The following is a 26,344-nucleotide window of genomic DNA, read 5'->3' as shown; positions in this document are numbered from 1 at the left end:
CATTCTGGATGAAGGGAAAAGGATGAACTTGATGAGTATAAGTGGAAAAGAGTAAATGAGTAGTGGAGCTGTGTGTTTCCATATTAGGATGCTACCCAAAATTCTTTCTAGATCTTACCATCTTGTACTGTTACAAAGCAGGGTGGATAATATATGCATAGATTAAATCTGTATATGAATCAATTTAAAATAATAGGAAATGTTAATTTATGTGATTTATGTAACTTATCTTCTCTTTACATTAGAGTTCATCTGAGATCAGCACAAATAACTTCATTAGCTGGAACTGTGCATTTTTTTCTTCCTTCACTATCAATAACTTGTTTTAACTGTAAAGTCTACACAAATGTAATAGAAAGGGAAAGCTGTCCAAAATATAAATAGGAAACAGGCTGAGACATGTACAAATTTTATTTAAATGCACACTCATTTTAAATCAGGTTCATTAACTTGTTTTACATAATGTTAACTAGAAAGTGCAGGTGGCCAAGGTGGAAAAGATGATATTTTTAAATGTATGTATTAAAATAAGGAAGGAACTCTGCTAGAAAGTCATTATCCCTTGGAATCCTATAATTCTTTTTCAAAAGATTTCTAGGAAACTTTTTACTATCTGTCTATACAAAGAAATAAACAACCCATAATTAAGTGACCATGCAGTAGATCAAGGGAAGGCTATATGAGTGGGGAATCTCATTATGTAAAGAATTTTATGTCTATACCATTTTCTAACCTGTAGCAAACAAGTTATTTATGTGAATGGAGAAAATCATCAGACTTGCTGGGAAATGAGCGAAGAAGGATATCTAGGCATGATGTGCTGAAATACAAAGCCTATCTAACGTGGACCTGAATTCCTCTAGAGTCCCAGTAGACAGATTTCTTATTATGCTTTGTCTTGTCTTCAGTGCCAGTGACAAGATTTTTCTCCCATTGAAATCTAATTACTAGCAGAACTGGCAGGATTTCAGCTGGTTCTGTATCTACAGTATTGTTAAAAAGAAGGAGGGAGAGAGAGAGAAAAGGACGTTAAGAAATACTTAGAAAAAGATCCAGTAATTTTTAGTGATTAGTGAGACAATAAATTTAAATATTTCTAATAAGATTATTTAAGTGTCCTAACTCGTGATCTCTTTTACTTTAGGTGTGCAGAAGGCTATTTTGGACAACCTCTAATACCAGGGGGATCATGCCAACCATGCCAATGTAATAACAACCTTGACTTATCCGTTCCTGGCAGCTGTGACAGCTTGTCTGGTGCTTGCCTGATATGTAAGTCAGGTACAACGGGCCAGTTTTGTGAAAGGTGTGCTGATGGATATTTTGGTGATGCTCTTGATGCAAGGAACTGTCAACGTAAGTCATGAACTTTTAGTACTTCTGACAGAATTGATCTATTCTGAATCTTTCTTTGTGAGAGGAAGAATATGCCTCTGTATGTGCGTAGAGGAGAATGATATGGTGTGCTCATACCTCTAAGAATTCTGTTTTACTTGCATCTGCATCTGGAAAGGGTGATTTCAAAGTAAATAAAATTATGAACCTGTTACAAAGCTTTGTCCTGTAGCTGAAGCAATAATGAAGCNAGGAGAACGGAAAATTACATGGATGCAAAAGGTTATGCTAAATGTCAGATCTACAAAAATAAATAGAAATAAATAGAAATGCACTATGTCATGTGGGGAAATCTCATTAATCCCATTGGTCATTTCAGGTCAGTACTGAAAGGAGGAGAAAAAGATATTTCAGTTACTGAAGTGTTCAAATTTGGCAAAACTTGTGACCTTCTTTCCATTTATGTGACATTTGTGTTGAATGGTGCTTTACAGGACAGAGGCATCCTGCCAAGTTGAGCCTGCTGGCTCCTGTTGAATGTTGTGAGGTGCTATGGAGTAAAGTGCCTGGCACTGTAACAAGCCACCACTTCTCATCAGTGTTGTGTGGAAGTATGTTGTTTTAGCCCCAGATTCATTGTCAGACTTCCACACTGATTGCATGAAGTTGTGGCAAACAGATAGAGGAGCTAGTATGAGCAGGAGTTTTTGCTTCTGTAGAAGGCAGTAACTCTTACTGAGTCCTTGGCACAATTCGGGACACAGCTCTTAGAATTCTAGCTTAAAAATATTCACATATACTTCTCAATCCATTTGAGGAATAGAATCAAACAGATTTTAAGATCTTGTGAAAGAGCAGAGTACTTTATTTCTCTGTTATTAGAATTAAATCCTCATCTTTCTTTGGAATGAATGCAGAGCCACTCCACTGAGAACAAAGATGTAAAATGCCAGTAAAGGTCTTGGGCACTAGCTTATTGCTCTTAGTAGCACAGGGACCATTTATAGCAAGACATGTTGCAAGCACTGAATTCTGATCTGCTGGCATCCATTTTGAGGATTTGCTTTGTTAGTGGGGTGAGGTTTGACAGTTGGAATACAAGGTCGTGTTTGACTACCTAAGACAACATTGGGAACTCCAGAGATTTAGAATGTAACTAGGTTTCTCAGCTAAGCCTAATAAACTTGGATATATGTAAATTAATATGCAATCATGGAGAGACGTAGCTGTATAAATGCTTTCTGTAGCTATGTGGTGCTAAATAAAAGTTAGATAATCACATACATTCTTTACACTAGTTAAAAATTCATTATGATGTTCTATAAGTTAGGGTGCTAAGTGTGTACTGTGATTTTTAAAAGCAGTGCATTTCAGAAATCATAGCTTCAAGTAGCTGATCACCATTCCTGCAGCACTGACAGGGCTCTTTCTTTGAACATTCCTGCAGTAGTGGTAGCTGCATGGGAGAGAGATATAGTGTTCGGAGAGTTCCAAAAACACACAATTAAAACCAAAAAGTATTAAAGAAAAAGCACATATTTAAAGTAGAATTACAAGTTTTGCTTTTGTTTGTAGCATCACTGACAATGAGAGTCCTGTAATGTATTCATATTCATAGCTTTGTGTTTTGTGTTCACATTTACCTTGCATTCATCTGCTCTCTCTTTCATGTGGGTTTTCTTTTTTTTTTTTTTTGCATATGATTTTTTTTTATTTCCTTTGCAGACTTCCATGAAGTTTGCCCTGCAGCTACAATATCAGAAGGACCGTGCCTTTGTTGTTTTCAATTTCTTTCCTTATTAAAAAGCCAAAACCGAGAGTATTGCAAAGCATGAATTTTGCTCTCGAATTATTGTTTGAAATGTTCTTTGCTCTTTCACAGTACTGTGCTGTTGTCATATGCATTAACCATTTCAAATGGCAATACAACTTTATATCGCTATAGCTTCTCTGAATTTCTTGGTGTATCTGTAAAAAATAATAAATCTAAGAACATGGAGCAAATGTCCTAGAATTATTTGATTTCAATTTTGTAGATTGCTTTTTGCTGTGAAACAGTACAGTATCCTGAAGCAAATAGCTAGAGGTTGTGCTGATGGTAGAGATGGTGATGTGAGATTATTTAAAGCAAGTATCCAAGTGTGCCTAGTATCACTGTTGGAGGAGAATTAGTGTGGGGCTTCATTATAATTACAGTCTTATAAATATTTATACAAATCAAGAGGGATTGAGAGAGGTCTTAACCAGTGTCATTTTGGGAGAAAGTAAGACAAATTTCTCTGACAGGCTGTATTGTATTATAGCAACCTTTTAGAATTTGGGACAATTGCTGGTTTTGCAGTAGATCTGAATGAATAGGAAGGGTTTAGGTGAGATAAATGCAGTTTATCAGATTAACAGTTAAGTTTGTGAATAACCCTGACTGCATTTTTCTTCAGTATGTGCATGCTGCCAGTGCCAAGAAAATAGTCTAAGTCTTAATTCCCAAATCATGTTTCACCACTCTCTTGCACACACACAGTCAGCTGTAACTGAGTTAAGAATACATGACATTCCACTTGGAGTAATATATGAGTCCTGCTCTGAAAGTAGTACCTTTTATATTAATATTTTTGCATGTGACTTCAGAGTCAGATGTTGGCAGTATGGAAGTAGAGGCTGAACCTTCCCACCAGTATTCCATTATGTTTTGTTGCTGTGTGCCAGATGGCAGCAGAGGGACAGCCTGACCAAATAGCTGCTGACATGGAAGTACATGTGGAGCAAAAGGGGTGTCACTTAATTCCTCCATGCAGAAAAAATTGTTGTCACTGGCATTCATTGGTTGTTGGCATTGATGGTTGTTGAATGTTGATGGAGACCAAACAGCTGATGCAAGTACAGTAAGGTGGTGGATGGTGCATTCCAGCAGTAGTGACAGTGGGTCATATCTATTGGTACAGATTTTGACTGGTGTGGCATTCAGGCTTCTGTTCATTGCTGCTGGAAATACACAGCTAATGGTGGTGACTGTGTTCCAAAAATAGTGTTTTGTAGCTGAGGATTTACTCTATCAAACAGTGTTATTGTGTGGTTCAAATCTGTTGCAGTTTCCTTGGAAATATTAGGAGACCTTACTTTCAGTGTGATTTATTGAACTAACTTGTGTACAAAACCAGTGAGATTATTTATCTATTTATTTATCAATATCCTTCTGATTTTTATTTTTTTTACATTCCTGTTTAAGAAAAAAAGATCCAAGTAAAATCTTTGTGCTTTGAAATCTGTGTTAAAATGTTGGTGAAACACAGCTGCTAATTTGTATTCATAATGTTTATGTGGGTTTGGGCTTGCACATCATATTTTGACCAGTGACCAGTATAACTGGAATATACTGTAAATGTGTACTTGTAGTACCCTTCTATGTGTTCATTTTGGATTGTTAATAGTTTTAAAACATATGTATTATGGCAATGGGTATGGAAGAAGGCTGAAACAGGGTGAAAGAGGTGAACATCATTACCAGATTTACAAGAACAATTATTCTGGGTTTTTTATATATATTTACGTGTCGTACTATTATCATCTACTCTCAGAAATATGACATTTTTTCAAACATTTGAGAAATAAGACCATGAACAGATTGAAGCAAAATATGAAATCGCTTTTGTTTGAAAGAAGCAACTTGTGCATAATACCTCAGAAATAGAGGGAGTAGCAGGAAACACTCCTTTCAGTTTACAGTGTAGTAAGTCCAGTGGAGTCATGATTAAGATCCTCTTGTGATGGTCTATACGTAGGAAAAAATACAACTGCTTTGTTTCTAGTGGCACCTTATGATGTGCAAGTATGTGATCACTATGTGTTTGCTGTTGGAACTCTTAAGTGTTTCTTAAAGCAAAGCTGTCAGTGTTGAGAAAAAGACAACACATGGTTAGGCTAGTGCAAGAAGGGAAAATATGGGCTGGGGCCTCTCTCAAAGAGTAGATTGGTAATAAATATAGCAATGAGGACTCCTGTCTCTATGTGGAAAAAATGGCACAGAAGCCTGTTCATGCTAATGGAATTGGTGTCTGTATGGTCATAGTCCCTTTGACATAATAACTTTCTTCCCTATTGTGATTGCTGCATGATAAAAGATTTGTGATCTAAGGGCGTAAAGGGTAATAGAAATTGTTTGTAAAACTTATTCTTAAATATGAGAATGCAGGAAGCAAGACTTTTTTCTTTTTTCTGATAAGAAGCAGAATTTCTTTTTCACTGCTTTTTAAAAATCCTTAGGCAATTTGTGTCATGGGTTGGGCTGGTTGCTTGGGTTCTATTTCCTCTGTGAGCCCTAATGCTGTTGCTGGAACAGAGGTACTTGAGGTGGCATGTGAGAAGGTTTTCTATAAAGTGGAAACCAAATTTCCCAGTGAAATAATTTGGAGTAAAATTCTGCATTTTTATGGGTAGGTAGATGTTGATTGTCATTGTCTGGGTTTTTCTCCAGCCTGCATTATTGAGTTTGTCCAGATGGCAAAAACTGTGCTGTAAAAATTTGACTGTTAAAGTCAGAATCACTAGTGTAAGTATACTGGAAACACATTAACAGTTCCTGCTTTTTCCTCTGTAGCCTGCCGTTGCCACGTCAATGGATCCATCTCAGAGATCTGTGACTCTCAGACTGGCCAGTGTGAGTGTAAAGCCAACGTGGTTGGGCGCCAGTGTGACATGTGCAAGGTGAGTGATGAGGAGCCATGGATGTTTCAGTTTGCTTCAATCTGGTGTTTAATGGGCTTCTTTTGTTGTTTTGTTGTTGTTGGTTTTGGGTGTGTTTTTTTTTTCACTTAAGGAACAAATAGGAATAGTTTTTATGTATGGGAAGAATATGAAAGAAAATGGCCTCTTAAAAATGTTTTTCAAAGCTTTACTGGAGCAAAACAAACAACAAAAGTAAATTTCCCTTTGCACTCAATCAAAATACTTTAAGCCTCACTGCACATACAAATACATATTTTTGTATGGTAAATATATTTCATATTTAGAATGTTTAATACAAATAAATTGGAATATTGCAGGTCTGAAAAAATTCCTCTGTGAAGAAAGTTGCAAAATATTTGATAGAATCTGGTATTCAAAAAAGGAAATTGATTGTTTATTCCTACTGTGAATATTCTGCTTTTACATTCATCACATTTATCACAGGAATTCTTTTGGTATTTTTCTAATACTGTACTTTCTTGTTTATGCTGAAAATGTCTTTTTTCTTGATGTTGTTTTGCTGTCGTGTAAGTCACTGGGGGAAAAAAACAAACGACAACAATGTCTTTCATGAACTTTCACAGAGAGATTTCTTTAGGCAGCTCAGAAATATGTTACAACCAGCTGAACATGTCTTTGTTTCAGCATGAAGATTCATGGGTTAAATCTCTGTCCTCAGAACACCCTGTGTGTGTGATTTAAAGCACATAAATAATTGTGCAGAAGCCAAAAGGATTATTTCACCCATTAAGCTACATAGTTTTTTGCAGTGGTATCCCAGGGGAGAATGCTTTCATTTCAGCAATGTTTAAATACTCCATTTGAAGAAGTATTGGTAGTATCAATGGAATTTGCCACACACAATATAATATGCACATAAAATATGTCAGTATCATATTGCTAATACAAAATCAGCTACTGTTAGGAATTAATCTTTGTTTACTACTATCTATATTCCTGTACTCTTTTATTTGGTGCAATTACATTTCCTCTGCTAACAGTGTTTACTTTTCATTTTTAAAGCCCAGCTACTTCTGGGCCCCAGATAAACGGTTTTGTATACCCTGTGGCTGCAGTGCCTTAGGATCCATGTCACTGCAATGTGATATATCAGGAAGATGTATCTGCAAATCAGGATTCACAGGCAAACGCTGTGAAATCAGCAGACAGGTGCCTAAATTGAAAGAAAGTGCAAGAAGCAGTCAGCAGATTCGAGTCCCCCCTCGGAGATGGGGCTTCAGCAGTGCCAGTGGGTGCCCACGGGGCGCTTACCAGCCTGCTACTCTGGTAATCAGAAACTGTGTGCATCGCATGGGCTGAAACTGTGTATTTGCTTGTAGTGGTTTGTTATTCTTGTTGTTGTTTCTCTTAAATTTTAATGAAATTTGCTTTGATACACAGAATTAACAAGAAAAGACTGTGCTCTGTTTGTGATATTCCCCACATCCAAAGATGCCACACAGGCCAGAAGTCAAATAACAGAGTAATTCCAAAAGCAGCACAAACAGTAGTGTGCATAAAATATATGGGTGATATACATACATCAGTGTTATCAATTCAATAGAGCAAACCTTTCTACTCTAGTGATTAAAGAACCAAACAGATAGGAGCTCATGAGATGAATCCTCACCAGAGGCTAAATGTTAAGGTCTAGCCTTGAAATAACAAACACAATAGGTGTTAAAAGTACCAGTCTTTTGAGATATTTTAAATTTTTAGCCAGGACAAGTGCAGGCTATTTGAATATAATTCCCAAAATAACAGAAATATTCATCATCACATGTCAACAAAACAGCTTATCTCCTAAAATGATGTAATAATTATGGTGCAATTGCTTCTAACTCAGCAGTGTTTTAAGTAATTTGCTGTTTTATTTTTTTTCTCCTGCAGCCCAAGACATCCATATATACTCCATTTGAAAAATAACTGACAGTATTTTGTTTTCCTTAGTCAGGTTCAAGGACACACGCTTTATTTACTCAAATGGATTCTTTTGGTGAATGTGAACTTTTACCTTTTTAACATGTTTGACATAGCTCTGTTGACCACACAAATACTCAGAATACACTGGTGCAGAGTCAAATATAGTACAATATTCAGAAGGTATTATGTTTCCTTGTTGTCATCCGTGATCCTATCTATTGTTCAATAGATGTGACTCTCAATTTCTGTGTAAACAAGCCTGGCCAAGGGTTCAGCCTGGAGTCTCGTCTTAGGAGCTTGCATGACTGATCAAAATGTCTTTCACTGAGAAAAGCTCATCACTGAACAGAACCCAGCATGCTAGTGATCTTTTCTACATTCATGCAGTGTGGAGTGCTAGTGATCAGACTGTTTTTTCTATTTTTCACCCTTATAAACAGAATTTATTAGATCCTATTAAACTTTCTTTTGAGAGCTGAGCTGCATGCTGTGCATTGGTTGCTTCACTGTATTAATCTGATTGTCTGTCCTGAAGATTTTGCATATTTACATTTCTGAGTACTTCTTCCTGTGTAATACAAATCTTTAGAGATACACTGTATATTTAATTGAACCTTGGAGTTTAATTACATGGATTAGAATAATCTTTTCTCTCTGATGCACCGTATTTTGTCATGCTGAAGTATATAATTTGCAAAGCATTTCATTATAGAAACTGGAAATGAGAATCATGGTGATTCCTTATTATACGTATAATCAAGCATTTGCTTAGTGTCTGTGTTTCTTCAGGCAAAATTCTCACTATAGACACAATCCCATGTACTGATATATATCAGTAGATTCCCTCTAGGAATGTGGAACATCAATAGTAATCTCAGAGTTCAGATTTGAGGACTTTTATGTGGAAGCCTGCCAAAGTCTCTGAGATTTCACCTACACAGATTAGGAGTTTAACTGGAAACAAATCTATGAAAATCTAATTCAGTGCATCTCTGCTGATTTGAAAAATCTGTGCTGATTTATACTAGGCAAAAAATCTAACAGCAAATGGCTGAGGTGTGCAGTAGCATGTACTAAAAATAAATATTTCACTTCAGCCCATTTATAATCATTAGCAGTTATTTTTTATATATATATTTAAAAAAAAAAGAAAAAAAGAAAGAAAAGAAAAAAAAAAGGTAATTCTTACTACCTTGTAATGCAAACAAATACATCCTATCTGTGTTCATCTGAAGTTATTCCTAAGAATCATTCGGAAGAAATGCCCTTGAGTTTCAGGATACTGTGCACAGGTAGTGCACATTCTCCTCTCAAAGGAGATAGAATCTTCCTGTCCAGAGTCTTTCTGGTTGAATCAGTGTCCATTTATAGCAGAGAATTTGAATTTGTTTTCTTAGAAACCAATCCTGCCTAACATAATCTTACAATCCAGACACAGCACGCACAGATGATTCAGGCCTTCTATTTAATTTAAGTAGGAAATTTCTGAAAGCCAGTCTGGAGACCATACATAATAACCTTCTTGAAATTGTATATGTGGAAACACAACCTCATACAAAGTGTACTGTATAGAGAGCATTTGTGGTAATAGCAGTTAACATTCTGAAATATTTAGTCCTTTTGAACTGTGTAGCCATTTAGTGCCCTTGCCACAGTTTTATCTCTACAAACATGTTTGTTAAGAACAGAACTACAGAATCAACAGAGGGGAAAAAGAAGAGGGAAAAAAAAAAAAAAAAAAAAAAAAAAAAGAAGAAGAAAAAGAAAAAGAGGAGGATCTCTCTGCTATCCATAGGCACTCAGCTTTTCATTTTCCCCAGTAATCTTTCCATGTAGTAACTACTCTTCTTTCCTCTCTTGGTGGCAGCCTGAAACATTTGGCTTACAGTCTTCCAGAGGATGTGTTCCCTGCAACTGCAACTCTTTTGGTTCCAAATCCTTTGACTGCGATGGAAATGGACAGTGTTACTGCCAGCCAGGAGTGACAGGGAAGAAGTGTGACCGTTGTGCTCATGGATTTTACAACTTTGAAGAAGGAGGCTGTACACGTATGTAAATACTTCATGGCCAATTGCAAATTTATTTATTTGTCTACATATCTATTCATTTTCTTAGTAAGTTGGCTGGTTGTGGATTGCCTAACAAATTTTCCTGACAGGTAGTCATTTTCATGGGCAACCCCGTAAATCTGTCAATTGGCAAAGAGAATTATTGGCAAGAACAAAAGACCCAAGCTATTTCTGCTATCTTAAGATTAATTTATGGCTAATCTTCCATAGGTAGCTATATTTACAAGGAACAGAATTGTCTTTTTCTCCATGTGCTTTCTGCCCAAAATACATATATGAAGTTCGTGTAATTTTGCTATAGTAATGTCATAGACTGATTTGTGTGCTTACCAAATATCAACAGCTTGGCACATGTTTTTTCAATTCACATCCTTTCCTTTTCTTCCAGTTTTATCCCAAACGTTCTCACTGTCCTTTAAAGGTTGATCCTCTTTTATTAAATTCTGTACAGTAATGTTTAGAATCTTGCTTACTTGTATACTTTATCTGAAAATCGTTTTGTACACACACACAAAAACAAATCTACTATGTTCCGTGTGTAAGCACAGTAAATTTATTCTCCTCCAGATACTGAAATTATGCATTATCATGAAATATTCTCAGTTACTTCTTTATATTTGTGTTTATTCTTTTGGACATAAGGTCAAACATTCAAACACTGAAATGGATACATCCTGTCCTTTAAGCAGGACAGATGGCTAGGTCAAAAATAATCTAAACCATTGATTCCTTCACAGAGAAATGTCTATCTTTGCTTACAGGTCTGTACTTCTGAAGTTTCATAAACTAGTTTAGATCTGGTCACAGGAGGCATAGATAATTGTCTAGAGTGTTGGCCTGCCAGAGATGCAATGACCCCTTGCTGTTGATGGAGTGCTACTAGTCTGAGGCTATTGCTGCTGTTATTTTTCTGGTCAGAGCTGTAGAGTGTTCTTCCCAGCAGCAAAAACGGTCTTCCTCAGTATTCTAATCCTCCTGCTTTTCCATAAGAAATAGCAGCATGAGTAGCAAGCCTAGCTTTCTGCTATCTCTAGCTTATCTCTTCTATGATTCTTACTTCTTTAGCTTTGGTATGGAAGGAGCATCTATTTTTTGAGACCCATACTTGTGTAGCAAAATTCAGTTTCATCTGTTGGACTGATACAGAATCACAGAATGGCCTGGGCTGAAAAGGACCACAGTGATCATTTAGTTTCAGTCCCCCTAACATGGGCAGGGTGGCCAACCACTAGAACAGGCTGCCCAGAGCCTCATCCAACCTGGCCTTGAATGCCTCCAGGGATGGGGCATCCACAACCTGTTCCAGTGTGTCACCACCCTCTGAATGAAAAACTCCCACCTAATCTCTAACCCAAATCTCCTATCTCAGTTTAAAACCATTCCCCCATGCTCTATCACTATCCACTCATGTAAACAGTCATTCCCCCTCCTCTTCTCTTCTCCAAGCTAAACAAGCCCAGTTCCCTTCATAGTCCAGCCCTCTGATCATCTCAGTGACCTGGATGCATTACTCCTGGTGGAGCCTCACGAGAGCTGAGTAGAGGGGGACAATCACCTCCCTCTCCCTGCCGACCTGCTTTTAATACAGCCCAGAACACAGTTGGCCTTCCAGGATGCAAATGCACATTGCTGGCTTGTGTTCAGCTTTTCATCCACCAGGACCCCCAAGTCCATCTCTGCAGGGTTGTTCTCAAGGTGCTCTTACCCCAGTATATGCCTTGAGCCAGAGTACTTTATAGTTCATAACTGAAAATTTTACTCCATGGTATTGTCTGTCTTGTGATGAAAGGGGCAAGAAAGTATTTACCATGTTGTAAATCTGACATTATGGAAAAGGAAAAGGTTGGTTCACAAACTCACTGCTGAGAGAGCTTGAAGTAAATTACAAATGATAAATGTGATCCTAAAGTTTTTAGTGCATATTGGAGAGAAAAAATTACTGTAGATGATCTTAATGATTATACTTACAATAACATTTCACAATTTAAAAGCACATTGCTCTTGTGAAATGTTACAAAATGTTGTTAATTTCATACAGTTGGGGAGGGAAAATGAGAAGGCAATTAACAAGTTTTCACATTACTTTAACTGCTCTCCTGATAAATGTGGAAAGACTGAGTTTAGTGCAAAACTAAATATTTTAAATAGAAGTGTCTCTGCCTATGTTCATCAAGTATTTTAAATAACCTCAACAGATTTTAAGAAGTTTCAAAGTGAGTATAACAGATGCAAAGGTTTTTTTCTTTTCAAAGTGCTTTTTATTCCACATTTATTATTAGTAAACCTTTTGCACTTTCTTTCATATGGCCAAAAAAAATACAAATCAAATCACAGAGAAAACTCAGAAATTTAATAGAAGTGAAGCAAGTTATGTTAGAAGAAAGTGCACAAAAATGAATACTAAGTATTCATAAGAATTCACAAAAACTTCAGTCTCACAATGACATATGTACTTCTAAAACATCGCCATGATGTGCCAAATGACTGTATCACTTGTTTTCATATGTTGCATCTGTCATCATTCAGGCTAAACTTACTTGCATTGGCTATCTCATTTTGGAAGCATTATGGGGAAAAATGAAGATCAGTTCTTATCTGAACTACAAATATGAGTTTTATCTTTGCATATCTCATTGCCTTGGTTTGCTTGTAAGTAGGATAGAATAGCTGAGTTGCAAGAGGCCTTCAATGATCATTTCGTCTGTCCATTCCAGGGCTAAATATATATTATCGAGGGCAGTATTCAAATGTCTTTTTGAACACTGACCTTATGGGGCTATACTGGTATATGGGATAATAAAGTATTAGTTATAAAGGCAATGAATGCAAACACAGCCCTCTGTGATGGGGCATCATGTTACACTGCCCTGTAGGCTTACCAAGGGGCTGATTAACACTCAAAGGGCTGATTAACACTCAGAGAGTGATAGTTTGCTTATGATGCTTTTGCTGTGGTCTCAGCGGTAATGTTAAGGAGGGTATGAAAGTAAACATACACTGGTTCTGCTCTTTAGAATGATGAAGTGTTGTGTACCTCTTCACTTCTAATCTTTGTCACCAATGAACTGTTCACCTAATAACACTTAAACGTCAAAGATCCCTTTTGGTACCACTTTGAAAACCAAGCTAGTTTCATTAAATAAAATCTGCAGAGGATTACAGTTTCATGTGAACACATTGTACTCCTGATAAAGCTTGTAGTAGAAATATTGATATATAAGGGGGTAACTTTCACTTTGCTCTACTTTGTTTCTGTTTCCCATAAAGCCTGTGCCTGTTCACAATTTGGTAATAATTGTGATCCCGTCAGTGGCCGCTGTATCTGTCCCCCCAATACCATTGGAGAGATGTGTGACAAGTGTGCACCAAATCACTGGGGCCATGACATTGTCCATGGTTGCAAGGTGAGTGGATCTCTTTTCTCTGTCACTTCATTCCCATCAGATAAACATAGTAGTTTGTAGGTGGGATACAAATTTAGGTTTGTAAATCATTGTTTCTTCTTCCATTAGAAGTTTTAGTGTCATTCAGACTATAGTATGAATGTTGGCGATCAATTACTGTGTGTTACGGACTCTTTCAGGTTTGTAGCCTGAACATCGAACAACCTGTTTATATTATAGTGCTGTCATGCTGAGTTTGTATCCTGATTTTTCTAGCTACAGTTGAATTTAACACGTGTGAGGAGATTTCCATATGTATTAGTTTCAGAGTTAATTTTTTCTCCCCATAGTGTTTAGTATGATGCTACATTTTGGTATTATGAGAAAATCAGTGTAGAATAGCACGCTAATGTTTTAGCTGTTGCCGAGTAATGCTGTACAGAGACAAGTTTCCTCTGCTTTTCCTATTGTTCTGGTAGCAAGGGGGCTTGGAGTTGGACACAAGGAGCTGGGTGGGGAAAACATCAGGATGGGTGACTTAAACCAGCCAAAGGGATATTCCATACTGTAAGACATCACGAAGAAGGAAAGTTTGAAAAAGGGAGCACATTGTTCTTTGCCTGGGCTGCTGCTGCTCAGGAACTAGCTGGGCATAGGTCAATGGGTGGTGAGCAGTAGCTTGTGCATCACTTGTTTTATACATATATGTAGAGAGAGATTTATATACATGATTGTCATAACTGTTATCCCTTTCTCCTCTTCCTTAGTAAGTAGTTTTACATCAGCTCATGAGTTCTACTTTGCTTTTTCTCATTTCCTCCCCATCCCACTAGAAAGGTGGGGGAATGAGCAAACAACTGTGTGGTGCTGAGCCACCTGTCAGGTTAAACCAAAACACCACAGTATTATACAATGCAGAAATGTGTAACTACAGTAATTGACCTTCCCTTTGCAGAACAAATTTACTTTGGCCCTACTTTTGATGTTAGTGGAAAGACATACTTGAATTTAATTTATAAGAGCTTTGACTTGTGCATAAAGAGGTAGTGGAGAAGAAACAGCTGCCTTACCCATAAAATATACTTTCTTCCTATTTCCCTAAAAGGTAAATCTTACTTTCCTCTAAATCCTTCTTATTCTGGTATTTGGCGGTTATGAAAGTCTTAGAAGGGGAGTAAGGAGGGACAAGAAGAAGAAAAATAATATAATGTCAAATAGGCCATGAAAGCTATTGATGTTGTACTCCTGAGTTGAACAGTGTTTTGTTGAGGTTGAATACTAGTTATAGTGAATACTGTGCCGTGTTTAAATGTCTTCTTCTCTCTGCCTTTCTTAGTAACGATGAGGCATTTATAGTACTGCTGCAATTACTCCAGAAAAATTATTTTGTCTGATCATGGGCATACACCAATAATGTGCTTTCTTAGAAGACTATTTGGCATGTAGCTCAGGTAGCAAACCAATTATTTCTGTGTGTATGGGAAGCTCCTCTTGTGAAACCTCTACTGCACTGCTGTGGTACAGATTCCTGGCTTCTGAAGCCAGCCTATTATGAGGTTGAAGACCTCTGTTTGAGCTTTGGTGCGTCTTTTCTTATTGTCTTTTATGTAGGCACATTCATATGGCAGTTCCCTGGCATCAGCTAAATTAATAATGATCTTTCAGCCTATGTCTCTTTCAGTAATTTCTGCAAAGTGTGAACTACTCACATTCTGTAGATTTCCTGGGCAGTTATAACTCAAAGGGTTAGAAAGTGTTGCATAAAACTATTTGCTTGCAAGACAAACAACGTTTGATTGCAGTTTAAGTTTTGATATTGCACACTGAACTACTTCAGTATATGATGAAGAATTTGTTTTCTAAGCTTTATTTTCAAATATATCTTGCAGAACAAAGTTCTTTCTGTAAGAAGGTTTTATTTCTTAAGCAGTAGTTTAGCAGTCTAACATGCAACTAGCAGTTGAGTATTTTATCTTGCATACAGTAAAAACTGCAGTTGAATGTTTCCTTCATATAATCACCTTCTTTAGAAATGGTCATTTCAGAGGAGAAAAAACATTCTGATCTATCTGATGCCATTCATACAATAAACAGTTTTTCATATAAACTGATTCCACATTTTCTTCAGCACTTTTTCAGCTTTGTGTCCTTAATTTTAGCAATTCTATCCATGTCAGTTACTGTGGTAACCTATACTGCTGGCACTGGGTTTGCTATTGCAAGCTTAAATTCTTCATATGACATTCTTCATGTCAGTGAAGAATAAATGTCCTGGACTAACTTTGTTGTACAGTCACAGTAATAGCACTGAAGGATTTTTCTGTTATTTGGGAGACTGCAGCTTTACCAGCTACTGCTACTTGCTTCTATACTCGGTATCTAGACCCCCTGGCAAATCACCTATTTCTTTCCTTTCTTGCCTGTGGAAACTCTTTCTGTTAGCAAGTTTACTTCCCAGTACACCAGAAGATTAAATATCTTTGTCTGTTGCCATGTAAATTGTTATTAGCTAAGAGTCCTGTTTGTAAAAAGAAGATAGTTACCTGCCTTACAGATCAGTTATAATCATTGTGCTAGATTCCACTGGGACTACTGCCCCTGAGCAGCTCCAGTTTTAGCAAAGGAGTCTGAACTTGCTCCCTATAGGACATTCATAGTAAGACATGTTTAGAAGTCCCATTTCCTAAATTAACTTATCTGCAGAGTATGCCAGTACCCTACTTCCTGCTGGATTTTTCATTTCACTTTTGAATTTACCATTGATAAATAACATATGTTCAAGAAGAAAACAATGTTTCTAAATGTATTCAATGTAATTTTTTTGTCTGTTTAGTGTAATTGCTTGATATTTGTTGACTAAAGATTAATGCCTATCTTAATAATTCACTTGTTGTCTTTGGACAGAGGAAGTTCATAGTGTAAGAACTCTATCAGTACTTGAAAGATGTGAGACGTTTTTCTTCCACTGGGTTGGTTGGTTGGTTTGTTCTACATGCACAATGGCAACTTTTTTCTTGTTTTTCTTCTTTTCAGCCCTGTAACTGTAGCTTCCATGGAGCCCTAAGTTCTCAGTGTGACTTAAATACAGGCTGCTGCTACTGCCGCCCTGAATTCTCTGGGGATAAATGCACTGAGTGCAGGTCCGGTTACTGGAATTATCCACAATGTGTTGCTTGTCAGTGTGTCCTGTCTGGGACTGATCCACGGAGCTGTGATACAGATTTGGGGACATGCTCATGTGTTAATCATACTGGCCAGTGCAGCTGCAAGGTAGGGCAAAGAAAACTGTAAGTTGATCTTATGCTTGCTGAGAAATTTACTTCAAAATTCCTTGATATTTATGCTTGTGCAAATAATATGTGCAAACAAATCTACTCATCTGTCGCAGTGCTTTTGTTATCTATTGTAAGGGGAGTTTAACATAAAGACTGAAGTGCTCATCTATTGCTTTTACACATGCTAACACTTGTTATCCTCTTTGGTTCTCCTCTCCCTTTGTGTTTCTTCCTGGTCTTGCAGAACAAAATGTTGCTAATTTAAACATTCAGTACACTTGTTCAGACACTTGACAAACTAAAAGGAAAAACAGCTACAGCTCTGGCTCACTGTAGTGAGTTTACTAAGTGGGAATCGCCAACAGGTAAAAGCATAGAATTCTCTGCAGCAGTATCTATTTTTTTCTGAGTAGATTGTGTACAATTCAAGAGTATTAAAACTGACTTCGTGACTTCAGAAAGATTTTTGGTATCATCACCCACAGCCTTCTTACTTGGAATTCTGAGGGTAATTGCAAACTTTGGTGCACTGAAAATCAGCTAGATTTCTGGGCTTAAAGAAAGATTTTTACATACAGTTGGTAGCCAGCAAGTAGAATACACCAGGACTCATGTCTGAACAGTAGAAATGCGGTCTATGTGCTGCTTGAAAGCTGACCTTGGAAAATACAAAGTCGTGAATTGCAGCAAGGAGATGGGTAAAGGTAAGAACGTGAAGTGGAACAACCTCGAGTCAGTATGATTTGGGAGGTAAAAGCTGAATAGTAATCTACTGAAATGCACAAGACATTTGTCCAACAAGACAAGGTTTTGCACTTTGGGCTGCAACAATCTGAGATATTTATAGACTGAGGGAAGAACTCCTTGAGAGCAGCCCTGCAGAGAAGGACTTGGCGGTCCTGGTGGATGAGAAGCTGAACATGAGCCAGGAGTGCACTTGCAGCCCGGAAGTCCAACTGTGTTCTGGACTGCATTAAAAAAGGGTGATCAGCAGGGAGGTGATTGTACCCCTCTGCTTGGCTCTTGTGAAGCCCTAGCTGGAGTGCTGTGTCAAGGCCTGGGGCCTTGGAAAGACACGGAAGAGGTCTTGGAATGAGTTCAAAGGAGGGCCACTAAGATAATCAAAAGGCTAGAACACCTCTCCTATGAAGAAAAGTCGAGGGAACTGGGCTTGTTTAGATTGAAATAGAGAAGGCTCTAGGGAGATCTCATTGTGGTCTCCCAGTACTTGAAGGGAGCATATGTACAGGAGGGGAAATGGGTGTTTACATGGGCGGATAGTGATAGGACAAGAGGGGATGGTTTTAAATGGAGAGAGGGTTAGGTATTAAGAAGAAGCTTTTCTCTCAGGGTGATGATGCATGGGAAATGGTTGTCCAAGGAGGCTGTGGATGCTCCATCCCTGGAGGCGTTCAAGGCCAGGTTGGATGTGGCTCTGGGCAATCTGTTCTATTGGTTGGTGATGCTGCCCATGGCAAGGGGGTTGAAACTAGATGATATTTGAGATCCTTTTAAACCCAGGCTATTCTATGATCCTTCCTCTTCTCTCAGGGTACTTGGAAATGGCAGTTTTAAATTTTGATTTAAAAATGTAGAAGATCAGGAGAAGGGCTGAAAAGAGACTTAAGGCAGATAGATGGTCTATAAATATATGCTGAGGGAGCAGGAACTGGATTCTGCTACTCTTAAGGAAGAATAAAAGCTGAGGGAAAAAGTAATAGCAGCTGACAGAAACTTCAAAGAGTAATCGTAAATATCACAGAGTCAAGTCCTTTTTGATGTTAGCAAAAGGTGTTATAGAATCAACAGATGCATATGGCAGCTTGGGAATTTTAGGTTGGATATTAGGGAAGAAACCACTAGGAAAGTTGTGAAACAGATTATCCAGAAAGGTTGTAAAATCCTCATTCTTTGACATTTGCGTGTACTGACTAGCTGCTAACCTGATCTAATATTGATTTTCTTCATGGAAGAGGTTTCTAAAAATGGCCTCAAGAGATTGCTTATGCAGTTTTGATTCATTCTTCTTTAGGGACTGTCCTGACACAGAGTAAGCAAAATTCAAGGATAAGTTCAAAATGTATAATTGCCAGGTAATTCTTTCATTAATTGGACAACATTCAGTTCATTCTGAGTTAAAGCACAGATTCAGTAGAGAAACTGTAAAATCAATTAGGTTAGAATGTACCTCTGGAGATGATTAAGGTCATCTCCTTCTTTGAATGAGACTGCTGAGATAATATTTCCAAGGATGGAGATTCCATAACCTGTGTAAGAACTGCTTGGCCACCATGTATTTTTCTGGTGTATTTGAATAGAACCTGTCCTATTCTATTTTCTAAGTAGTAATTTATTCGATGGTAGGAACATAAGCAAACTGAATATTGACAGACACCTTTTGAGGAAAAAGCTGTTTTTTGGCCTCATGAGCAGTGCTATCTGTCTTATGTCATTCACTGAAATTGAAAAATAAAAGTGCTTTGATTTTTTTCAGACTTTTTTCATGTGCTTCAGCTCCACTGACCATCTTGGTGTCCCTTTAGTTAGGTCCACTGTACTGTCTTTCATGTAGGTCTTCCAAGCTCACAATAGAAACAGTGGAGTCTTACCACATTTTTGAATATAAATATTTCATTCCTGATTCATTTAAGACAGAAAATATGTTTCTGTGAATGCAAATTAAAAATATATATTCAGCTGATATTTAAAAACTGCAACTGATACAAACCAATACAAAGCAAGTAGAACTTTATGACAAAAAATGAAAACATAATACTGGATTAAGTCAGTGGTTAGTTTTGCATTTTTATTTTATTTTATTTTATTTTTAGTGCTTACGTTTGGTTAACATTCTTACTAACTTTTATGAAAGACTTACACATTGGTGAAGGAAGATCTTTTAAAGGGGTAATCATTGCCTTTGAAACCTGCTGTTACAGCTGGAGAAAATAGGCTTTCAGACGCTCAGGATCTTCATTGTCAGCCCTGACTAAAAGCATCCAAATTAAAGCTAAATACAATGTAACCACATTTGCTCATAGTTGCATGTGGAAATGAGGTTAAAATGGTAAATCCCCAGGGAAAGTGTTGGTTTCCATTGTAATGTTTGGAAAGTTTATTTTCTTTTTTAGATTGTCTTCTTGGTATTACTGAGAAGAAAAGGAGAAGGAAAAAAAAGGGGGGGGGGAGAGAGAGCACTGCTTTCATATTGGCAATTTTTTTTTTCAATACCTTGGTCTCTGTATAAAATGGCTTTAAAAGTCTGTGAATAAATTAATGCTAATCTAGGCTATCTGGGTTTGCTTTTTATTTGGACTAATTGAAAAATGAAAATAAAAGCATTGACATTATAACAGTGAAACATTTCAGCCTTGTTAATACAGTTCAGTGATGTGGAAAAAAGTCAGATGAAGAGGGGAAAGCTTTTCTCCACAATATTTCCACTCAAGTATGTTTCTCAGTAAGAATATTTAGTAGTGTAGCTTAAATGTTTTACCTAGTCAAAACTCCTGTTAAACAAAAACTTTGATTAGTCCTGGCAGTTTCAGAAGGATGCATTTTTTTTCTTATCAATCATTTATTTGGCCTGCTGCATCCTAAGTACCATTTGATCTTTCTGTGTATGCAACTATCCCTAAGGAGCCAGCAGATACTCAGAGTTACTTAGTGGACACAGTGCAAATGTCACTTTTATATTAATTTATATGTTTGTCTACACACATTTTAAAAGGCTGGAAAGCTCATTGAGGCTCCTTACACTTATTCCATTATTAATATTGTTCCGTTTTCTTTTTCTTATTGTTGTCTGTAATTAAAGCTTGCATTTTTCTATTTTATTTATTTTTTTCTTTTAATGCTCTTTCTATTCCAGGTCAACGTGGAAGGTGTCCACTGTGACAGGTGCAAGTCTGGCACATTTGGCCTCTCTGCCAGAAACCCACTTGGCTGCAGCAGTTGCTATTGCTTTGGCTTGACTACACAGTGTAGTGAGGCAAGGGGTCTGATCCGCGTGTGGGTGAGTAGGGAACTGCTGAGCCATGTAATGAGATAATGTTGTTCCTTGCAGGCATATTTTAGTCAAGTACTGAAAGATAGCTAGAAAATAGCCAAATATTTAAGCAGTCATTTTCCTCTTTATAATTTGAGAAGTGGAAAGTGTAGTATCTTCCATTAGAATACCAGGATCAAAGCGTTAAAAGTGAGTAGATAAATAACTAGTGATATGATAATAGATATCAAGTTCATGTAAAGCTGTTAAAACCTAGGAACAGGCTATTTAGTCACATATGGGGAAATGAGGCATTTCAGTGCATTGTGACATAATCCCTGGTATATGATACACAGTTTATCCACATGTATTCAAGGGTCATAGATACTTGTCCAATGTAAATTTGCTATGGTCCTGTTATCTCTTTATTTCCATTACTTTTTCTAAAATTATTATATTTAAAAGTGCTTAGGGAAGATGCTGCCATATTTAAATCTGAGAATGGAAATCCCTTAGAGAAAAAAAAAGTGGATCCTTTTTTTCCTTCATGTGGAAAAGGATTCTGAAACCTATGTTAGAATGTATAGTAAGACAGATTGAATTTCTCCATTTATCTATATAATGAGTACAAAACACATATTGAAATCACTACTGTCTATCACATCACGAGGCAGCACAAAGCAGTAACATTGTTTAAACCTTCTGATGATCTGGTGTGTCTCAGTTAGTTTCCTCTCATATTTATACTCACATCTGAGCAAATGGTGTACACAGCTCATCTGGTTTTTGGCTCTGTGATGTATTACAGAACTGGAATCGATTTAAACTGATTGACACTGAATTCTTCCAGCTGTTATTGGTTATTTCTGATGCTATTTCAGGTGCTTCAAATGGCATTAGACATGTTTAGACAAGCGAGTCTTGTCCTTTATGACAATAAGGCTTTTCAGAAATTCAAATATGTTGACCCCTTTCTAGATGTCTAACATTTAGTTAAGACAGGAACTCAGGATATCTCACACGGAGCTAGCAATTGTCAGGGATGTTTCTGTTTCCAGTCAGTCCATGCTGTAAATGGAAGTAATGAAACACTGTAAATACAGCTCAGAACTTGAGTTAATTTCTTACAACCTGATCCCAAAATCTTGAACATCCTGTTGATGAAATGACTGTTATGATCTGGCATTAGTTTTCTTCCCTTTCCTAACTCTTTAGGGAACCGCAGTTTTAATACTGGTCCTTTTTTGTGTTCATACATTTCCTGAGATACCTCTGTCTGAATAGAATTACTAAAACAGATCCTAGAGTTTTGATTGAAATTGCCCATAGTATTGCATAGAAGTGCAAACGGTCTGATGCTGTGTTACACAGTCAAGTGTTCATGAGAAATATGCTTCATTGTAATTTATGTTTCTCACACTTGGAACAGAGGAGGCTTATGACAAATAATACCATGAAAATCATACTAATGTAATTAATGGGATCTCTCTTAAGAAACCCTTTCAATGAGTTCTAATACATTTTTTTTTAGAATGAGGACAGGATGGAAAATGCTTAAGGCATCATTATTAACAGTATTTCTCCTTACCTATTTTTAGTGAAATTGTTGAAGTCAAATGAAAAAAAAAAACAACTGCAAATATATGTAAAAAGTTAAACTTCAAAGACAAACACTTATTTCCTTCATAGGGAGAAGTAGATCTGATTTTCTTATTATTATTTTGAACATATATAGGTGACCTTGAGGCCGGAGCAAATGGTTCTGCCACTGGTGGATGAAAACCTTCACCAAAGCACTCTTTCAGGGATTGCATTCCAGCCTCCTGAAATAGTGGCAAATATAGAGCAGGTGATGCAGATTCTTCGGTCAGAACCTGTTTACTGGAGGCTTCCAGAGCAGTTTGAAGGACGAAAGGTAAACATTAGAATCTACCGAATACGTACACGGCTTTAATTTTTTATTTTTTTTATATTTGTATTTTACAGTACCTTCATTTTTCATCCTCTGGGCATGTCATCACACAGTTGAAAGAACTTGTCTCCAGAAGCATAGAAATCTACAAGTCTGTAGCACCAACACTATTTTATAACAGTTAGTGTCAATAACATGTATGATTTTTTCTACTGAACAAATTTTCTTGTAAAAACTTTATTTAAGAAAAGTAAGCTTTATTAACTAAGATATTTCTTGTAACTTTTTGTTTTTCTCTGTTTTGCCAGTTCTCCAAAATGCCATGTATTTTATAGTCATGTAGGATAAAATGACTGAAATAAACCTCCTTTTGGAGGCTTATTAATATTATTATGCACCATGGTACTGATATTTATTTTGCACTTTGGGCACTCTGGTTGGAGAGAGCTTACATATTCCTTTCTCTAGATATAAACTTCTGGGAATGCAAAGACAAATAAAATGAAAGGAATAACACTTTTTTTTTTTTTTTTCATGTTGTTTTTAATAGCACGGTACAATAACAAATTGCTGATAGGTAATTTCAAGCACAGTCCCTATCCCTAGACAGTTCTACAAGCATATACTGCTATTTTGTACCACACGTGCACTAATAGGGTTGTGTACAGGTGCAGAATGTATCCATTATCTACATATGCCCTGAGAATTATTTTTAGACAAAAATGAGGTTTATTTTTGTACTTTATGTTTTGCTTTGTTAGCTGACTGCTTACGGAGGGAAACTAAAATATGCAATCTACTTTGAAGCACGAGAAGAAACAGGTTTTACTACTTACTACCCCCAAGTGATCATCAGAGGTGGCCCTCCCACCCATACAAGAATTATTGTCCGTCATATGGCTGCCCCTCTGATTGGACAGCTGACAAGGCATGAGATAGAACTGACAGAGGTAATGTTCCCATCTGCTCTTTCACCATATCATAAACGCTGATTTTTATTTTTTTTTAATATTCCTAATAATCTATTTTGTGGGTTTTTTTTTAATTACTGTTTTTCAGCATGAATGGGAATATTATGGTGATGGCCAAAGAGTGAGAAACGTTGTGCACTGGGAATATCAGGATGACTCAACAGTCAACAAGACTACGTCTCAGGCAGATTTTACATGGAAATATTATGCAGATGATTCAAGGCCAAGTAGAGTTGTATCCCGGGAAGACTTCCTGAATGTGCTGTATGATGTTCATTACATTCTTATTAAGGCTACTCATGGCAACATCATGAGGCAGAGCAGGTAACTGTTTCACATGGTAGTCTGAAATAGTGTAGTAGTCAGAGATAAAAAGATAGAACTTCCTAATAGAATTTTTATTCAAAACATAAACAGTTACTGAGAAAAAAAGGGAGGATTTAGTGTTCAGCACAACAAAAGACTGAAGAAAGTGAAATTTTATTTGATAGAAAATGTAAATCATAATACGTAAACAAAATCTTTATTTTCTGGACCCTTTATCAGAAAACACATGTAAGTGCACACATCTTGAAACAATCCAGAAGTATTTTTGAATAAATATCTTATTTTTGGAAATATGATGTTGCAAGAGAAAATTATTTCATTTATGTTTAATTACAAGTTGAAACTACCTTAAATAGGAAACAAAGAACAGAGTGTTCCTTTAACAAAAATGGAACTTACTCCACTATATGAGGGTAAATTCAATATTTTCTTTTTTGTTTATTCATCAATAAATGTGATGGATAAAGAGAATGCCTACTAAATTTAAAGTGGGCATGAAATTAGAAAGCAACATAAATCAGACAACACAATAATAGTCATCGTACCGAAATCTGGCTGCAATCTAAAGGACAAGTATAAGATTTTATGCTTTGAAAGAAGTAGTCAATTAAACAAAATAGATAAACAAGGAACAACTTCTTAGTTACCTATTCTTCAAAAAGTAATCTTTTGTTTACAACATACCGCCAGATGAATGTGATTCAGTAATGATAGTCTTGTTTAGAAATGTAAATATTCTACCTGAAATATAAACGGGAACATTCTGCAAAGTATAAAGAATTAAAACCAACACCAGTAAAGTCAAAGCATCCAGTCTGGGAAGCTCTGATTCAAGAAATAATGTCCAAAGCATTCTGAGTTTGAACAACATCAGAGGTCAGAAAACATGGTCTGTGAGGGAGGATGTAAAGAACCAACTTTATGTAGAAGTTAGAAATTTTCTTAAGGTGCATCAAATGTTGCCACAAAGAGGAAGAAAAGAATTAATACCCTGTTTAAAAAAAAAAAAAAAAAAAAGAAAAAGAATTTGGTCTTCATAGTGAAAGATTTGCATATTTGCATTGGACATATGAAACAATTTCCTTGGAGTAAAGAAGTTCTGAAATAGATTGCATAGAATATTCTTGAACTTTTTTTTTTATAAGGAAATTGTTATAACCTTTGTAAGCAAAAATTTAATTCAAATTTAATTTGAAATTCAACTTAGTATCAGAAGTTGAGAAAAGAAAAATAGCTTCGTCCTAGTATTGGCAGTATATTAGTTATATCGCATAGCAGCAATGCTAATGTTTAAGGCTTGGTTGTTTTCTTGGTGTTGTGTTTTTTGTTGTTATTGTTTTACTTTTGCTTCAAAGCTGCAGCATTACTGGTGATTTAGAGATTTCTGCTCAGAATCCAAAGCCATACATTTTTTCTCCTGTAGTGTTCATTTTGTTACCCTCGCTTTCATATTCAGTACTGTCAGTTGAAACATTTCTTTCACTAGATCTTGCTTTTCAGGCAGCCAGACTGTGATAATAAATGAGTTTCAATTGGAAATATGCTTTCAATTTGACTGTGAATTATTTCAATATCCCTGACACTGATCAGATAGCAGTTGTTAGTCTGCTTCCTATTAGCCATGTTCCAAAAGCCAGCCAAGCTTGAAAGTCCCTAAGAAACATTTTCACACAAACAACATGTAACTTTGTGAACATGTTATTATGTAAATTCAACTTTTTGACTGTAAATAGTTTTTTGCAGCACACCAACCATTGCCTCAACCTTGAAAATGATGGGGAGGCAGATTTTATTTAGTTTTTCCATTTAATGTACAGAGATTTCAACGAAGGTCTGTACTGACACATCAGATCTAAATATTTTTTCCCTCTTCAGTCCTCTTTTTTGATCTGGCTTTATTTATTTGTTCTTTCAATTTCTTTGCTTCACTGAACCCATTTCTTCAAGTAGTAAGAAGAGAGCACAGGGTTAAAGTTACTAGATGATTTGGGGATTTTGTATTCACACAAGGTATAAAAAGGTATATCTCTATTCAACTAAACTCAATCACAAAAAGCTTGTTTATTTCAACAGTGAGCTTTTACTTTTCCCATAGTCATGTTGACATTGGTTTCTATGGGCCAAAGTGCCAAATGGTGCAACTCGTTAATCACTGGGAATAAATGAGCAGACTATGAGCACGAACAAGAGATGGGTGTTTCTGTGACCTTCTCTGCATTAAGCCTAAGCACAGACACTTACTGAGTAGACTGTAGCAGCACTGCCTGTTTGTTCAGCCAATTATTCACAAACTCCTCAACATTTTCTGTTACCTGGACATTATATTGGAGGTCCTAAAACTTAACATCACTCTACCCTTCTTATTTATCAAGATGTTAAGGATTTTCAGTGGTGGAGACATTAGAGGTTCTAATAGTACTGGATAGTTCTATCTACAAG

General features: G+C 36.6%; 1 protein-coding gene across 5 annotated transcripts in view; it reads left to right on the top strand.

Annotated features, from left to right (window-relative positions):
- LAMA2 (laminin subunit alpha 2) overlaps window positions 1-26,344 on the top strand; it is a 283,315-nt gene that overhangs the window by 163,003 nt on the left and 93,968 nt on the right. For 4 of the 5 annotated variants that reach the window (XM_032443478.1, XM_015858546.2, XM_015858545.2 and 1 more), the window contains exons 19-27: window positions 1,145-1,356; window positions 5,930-6,036; window positions 9,848-10,028; window positions 13,317-13,453; window positions 16,466-16,702; window positions 20,579-20,722; window positions 22,431-22,610; window positions 23,369-23,557; window positions 23,667-23,902. In XM_032443478.1, the coding sequence (XP_032299369.1) occupies window positions 1,145-1,356; window positions 5,930-6,036; window positions 9,848-10,028; window positions 13,317-13,453; window positions 16,466-16,702; window positions 20,579-20,722; window positions 22,431-22,610; window positions 23,369-23,557; window positions 23,667-23,902 (1,623 nt within the window). Of the gene's footprint in view, window positions 1-1,144; window positions 1,357-5,929; window positions 6,037-7,080; window positions 7,345-9,847; window positions 10,029-13,316; window positions 13,454-16,465; window positions 16,703-20,578; window positions 20,723-22,430; window positions 22,611-23,368; window positions 23,558-23,666; window positions 23,903-26,344 lie in introns of all 5 variants that reach the window. The other variant, XM_015858543.2, reaches the window with a different exon arrangement.

This window comes from Coturnix japonica, chromosome 3 (assembly GCF_001577835.2).
Source record: "Coturnix japonica isolate 7356 chromosome 3, Coturnix japonica 2.1, whole genome shotgun sequence".
Classification (NCBI taxonomy): Eukaryota; Metazoa; Chordata; class Aves; order Galliformes; family Phasianidae; genus Coturnix; species Coturnix japonica.
This window is presented reverse-complemented; position numbering and strand designations above follow the sequence as displayed.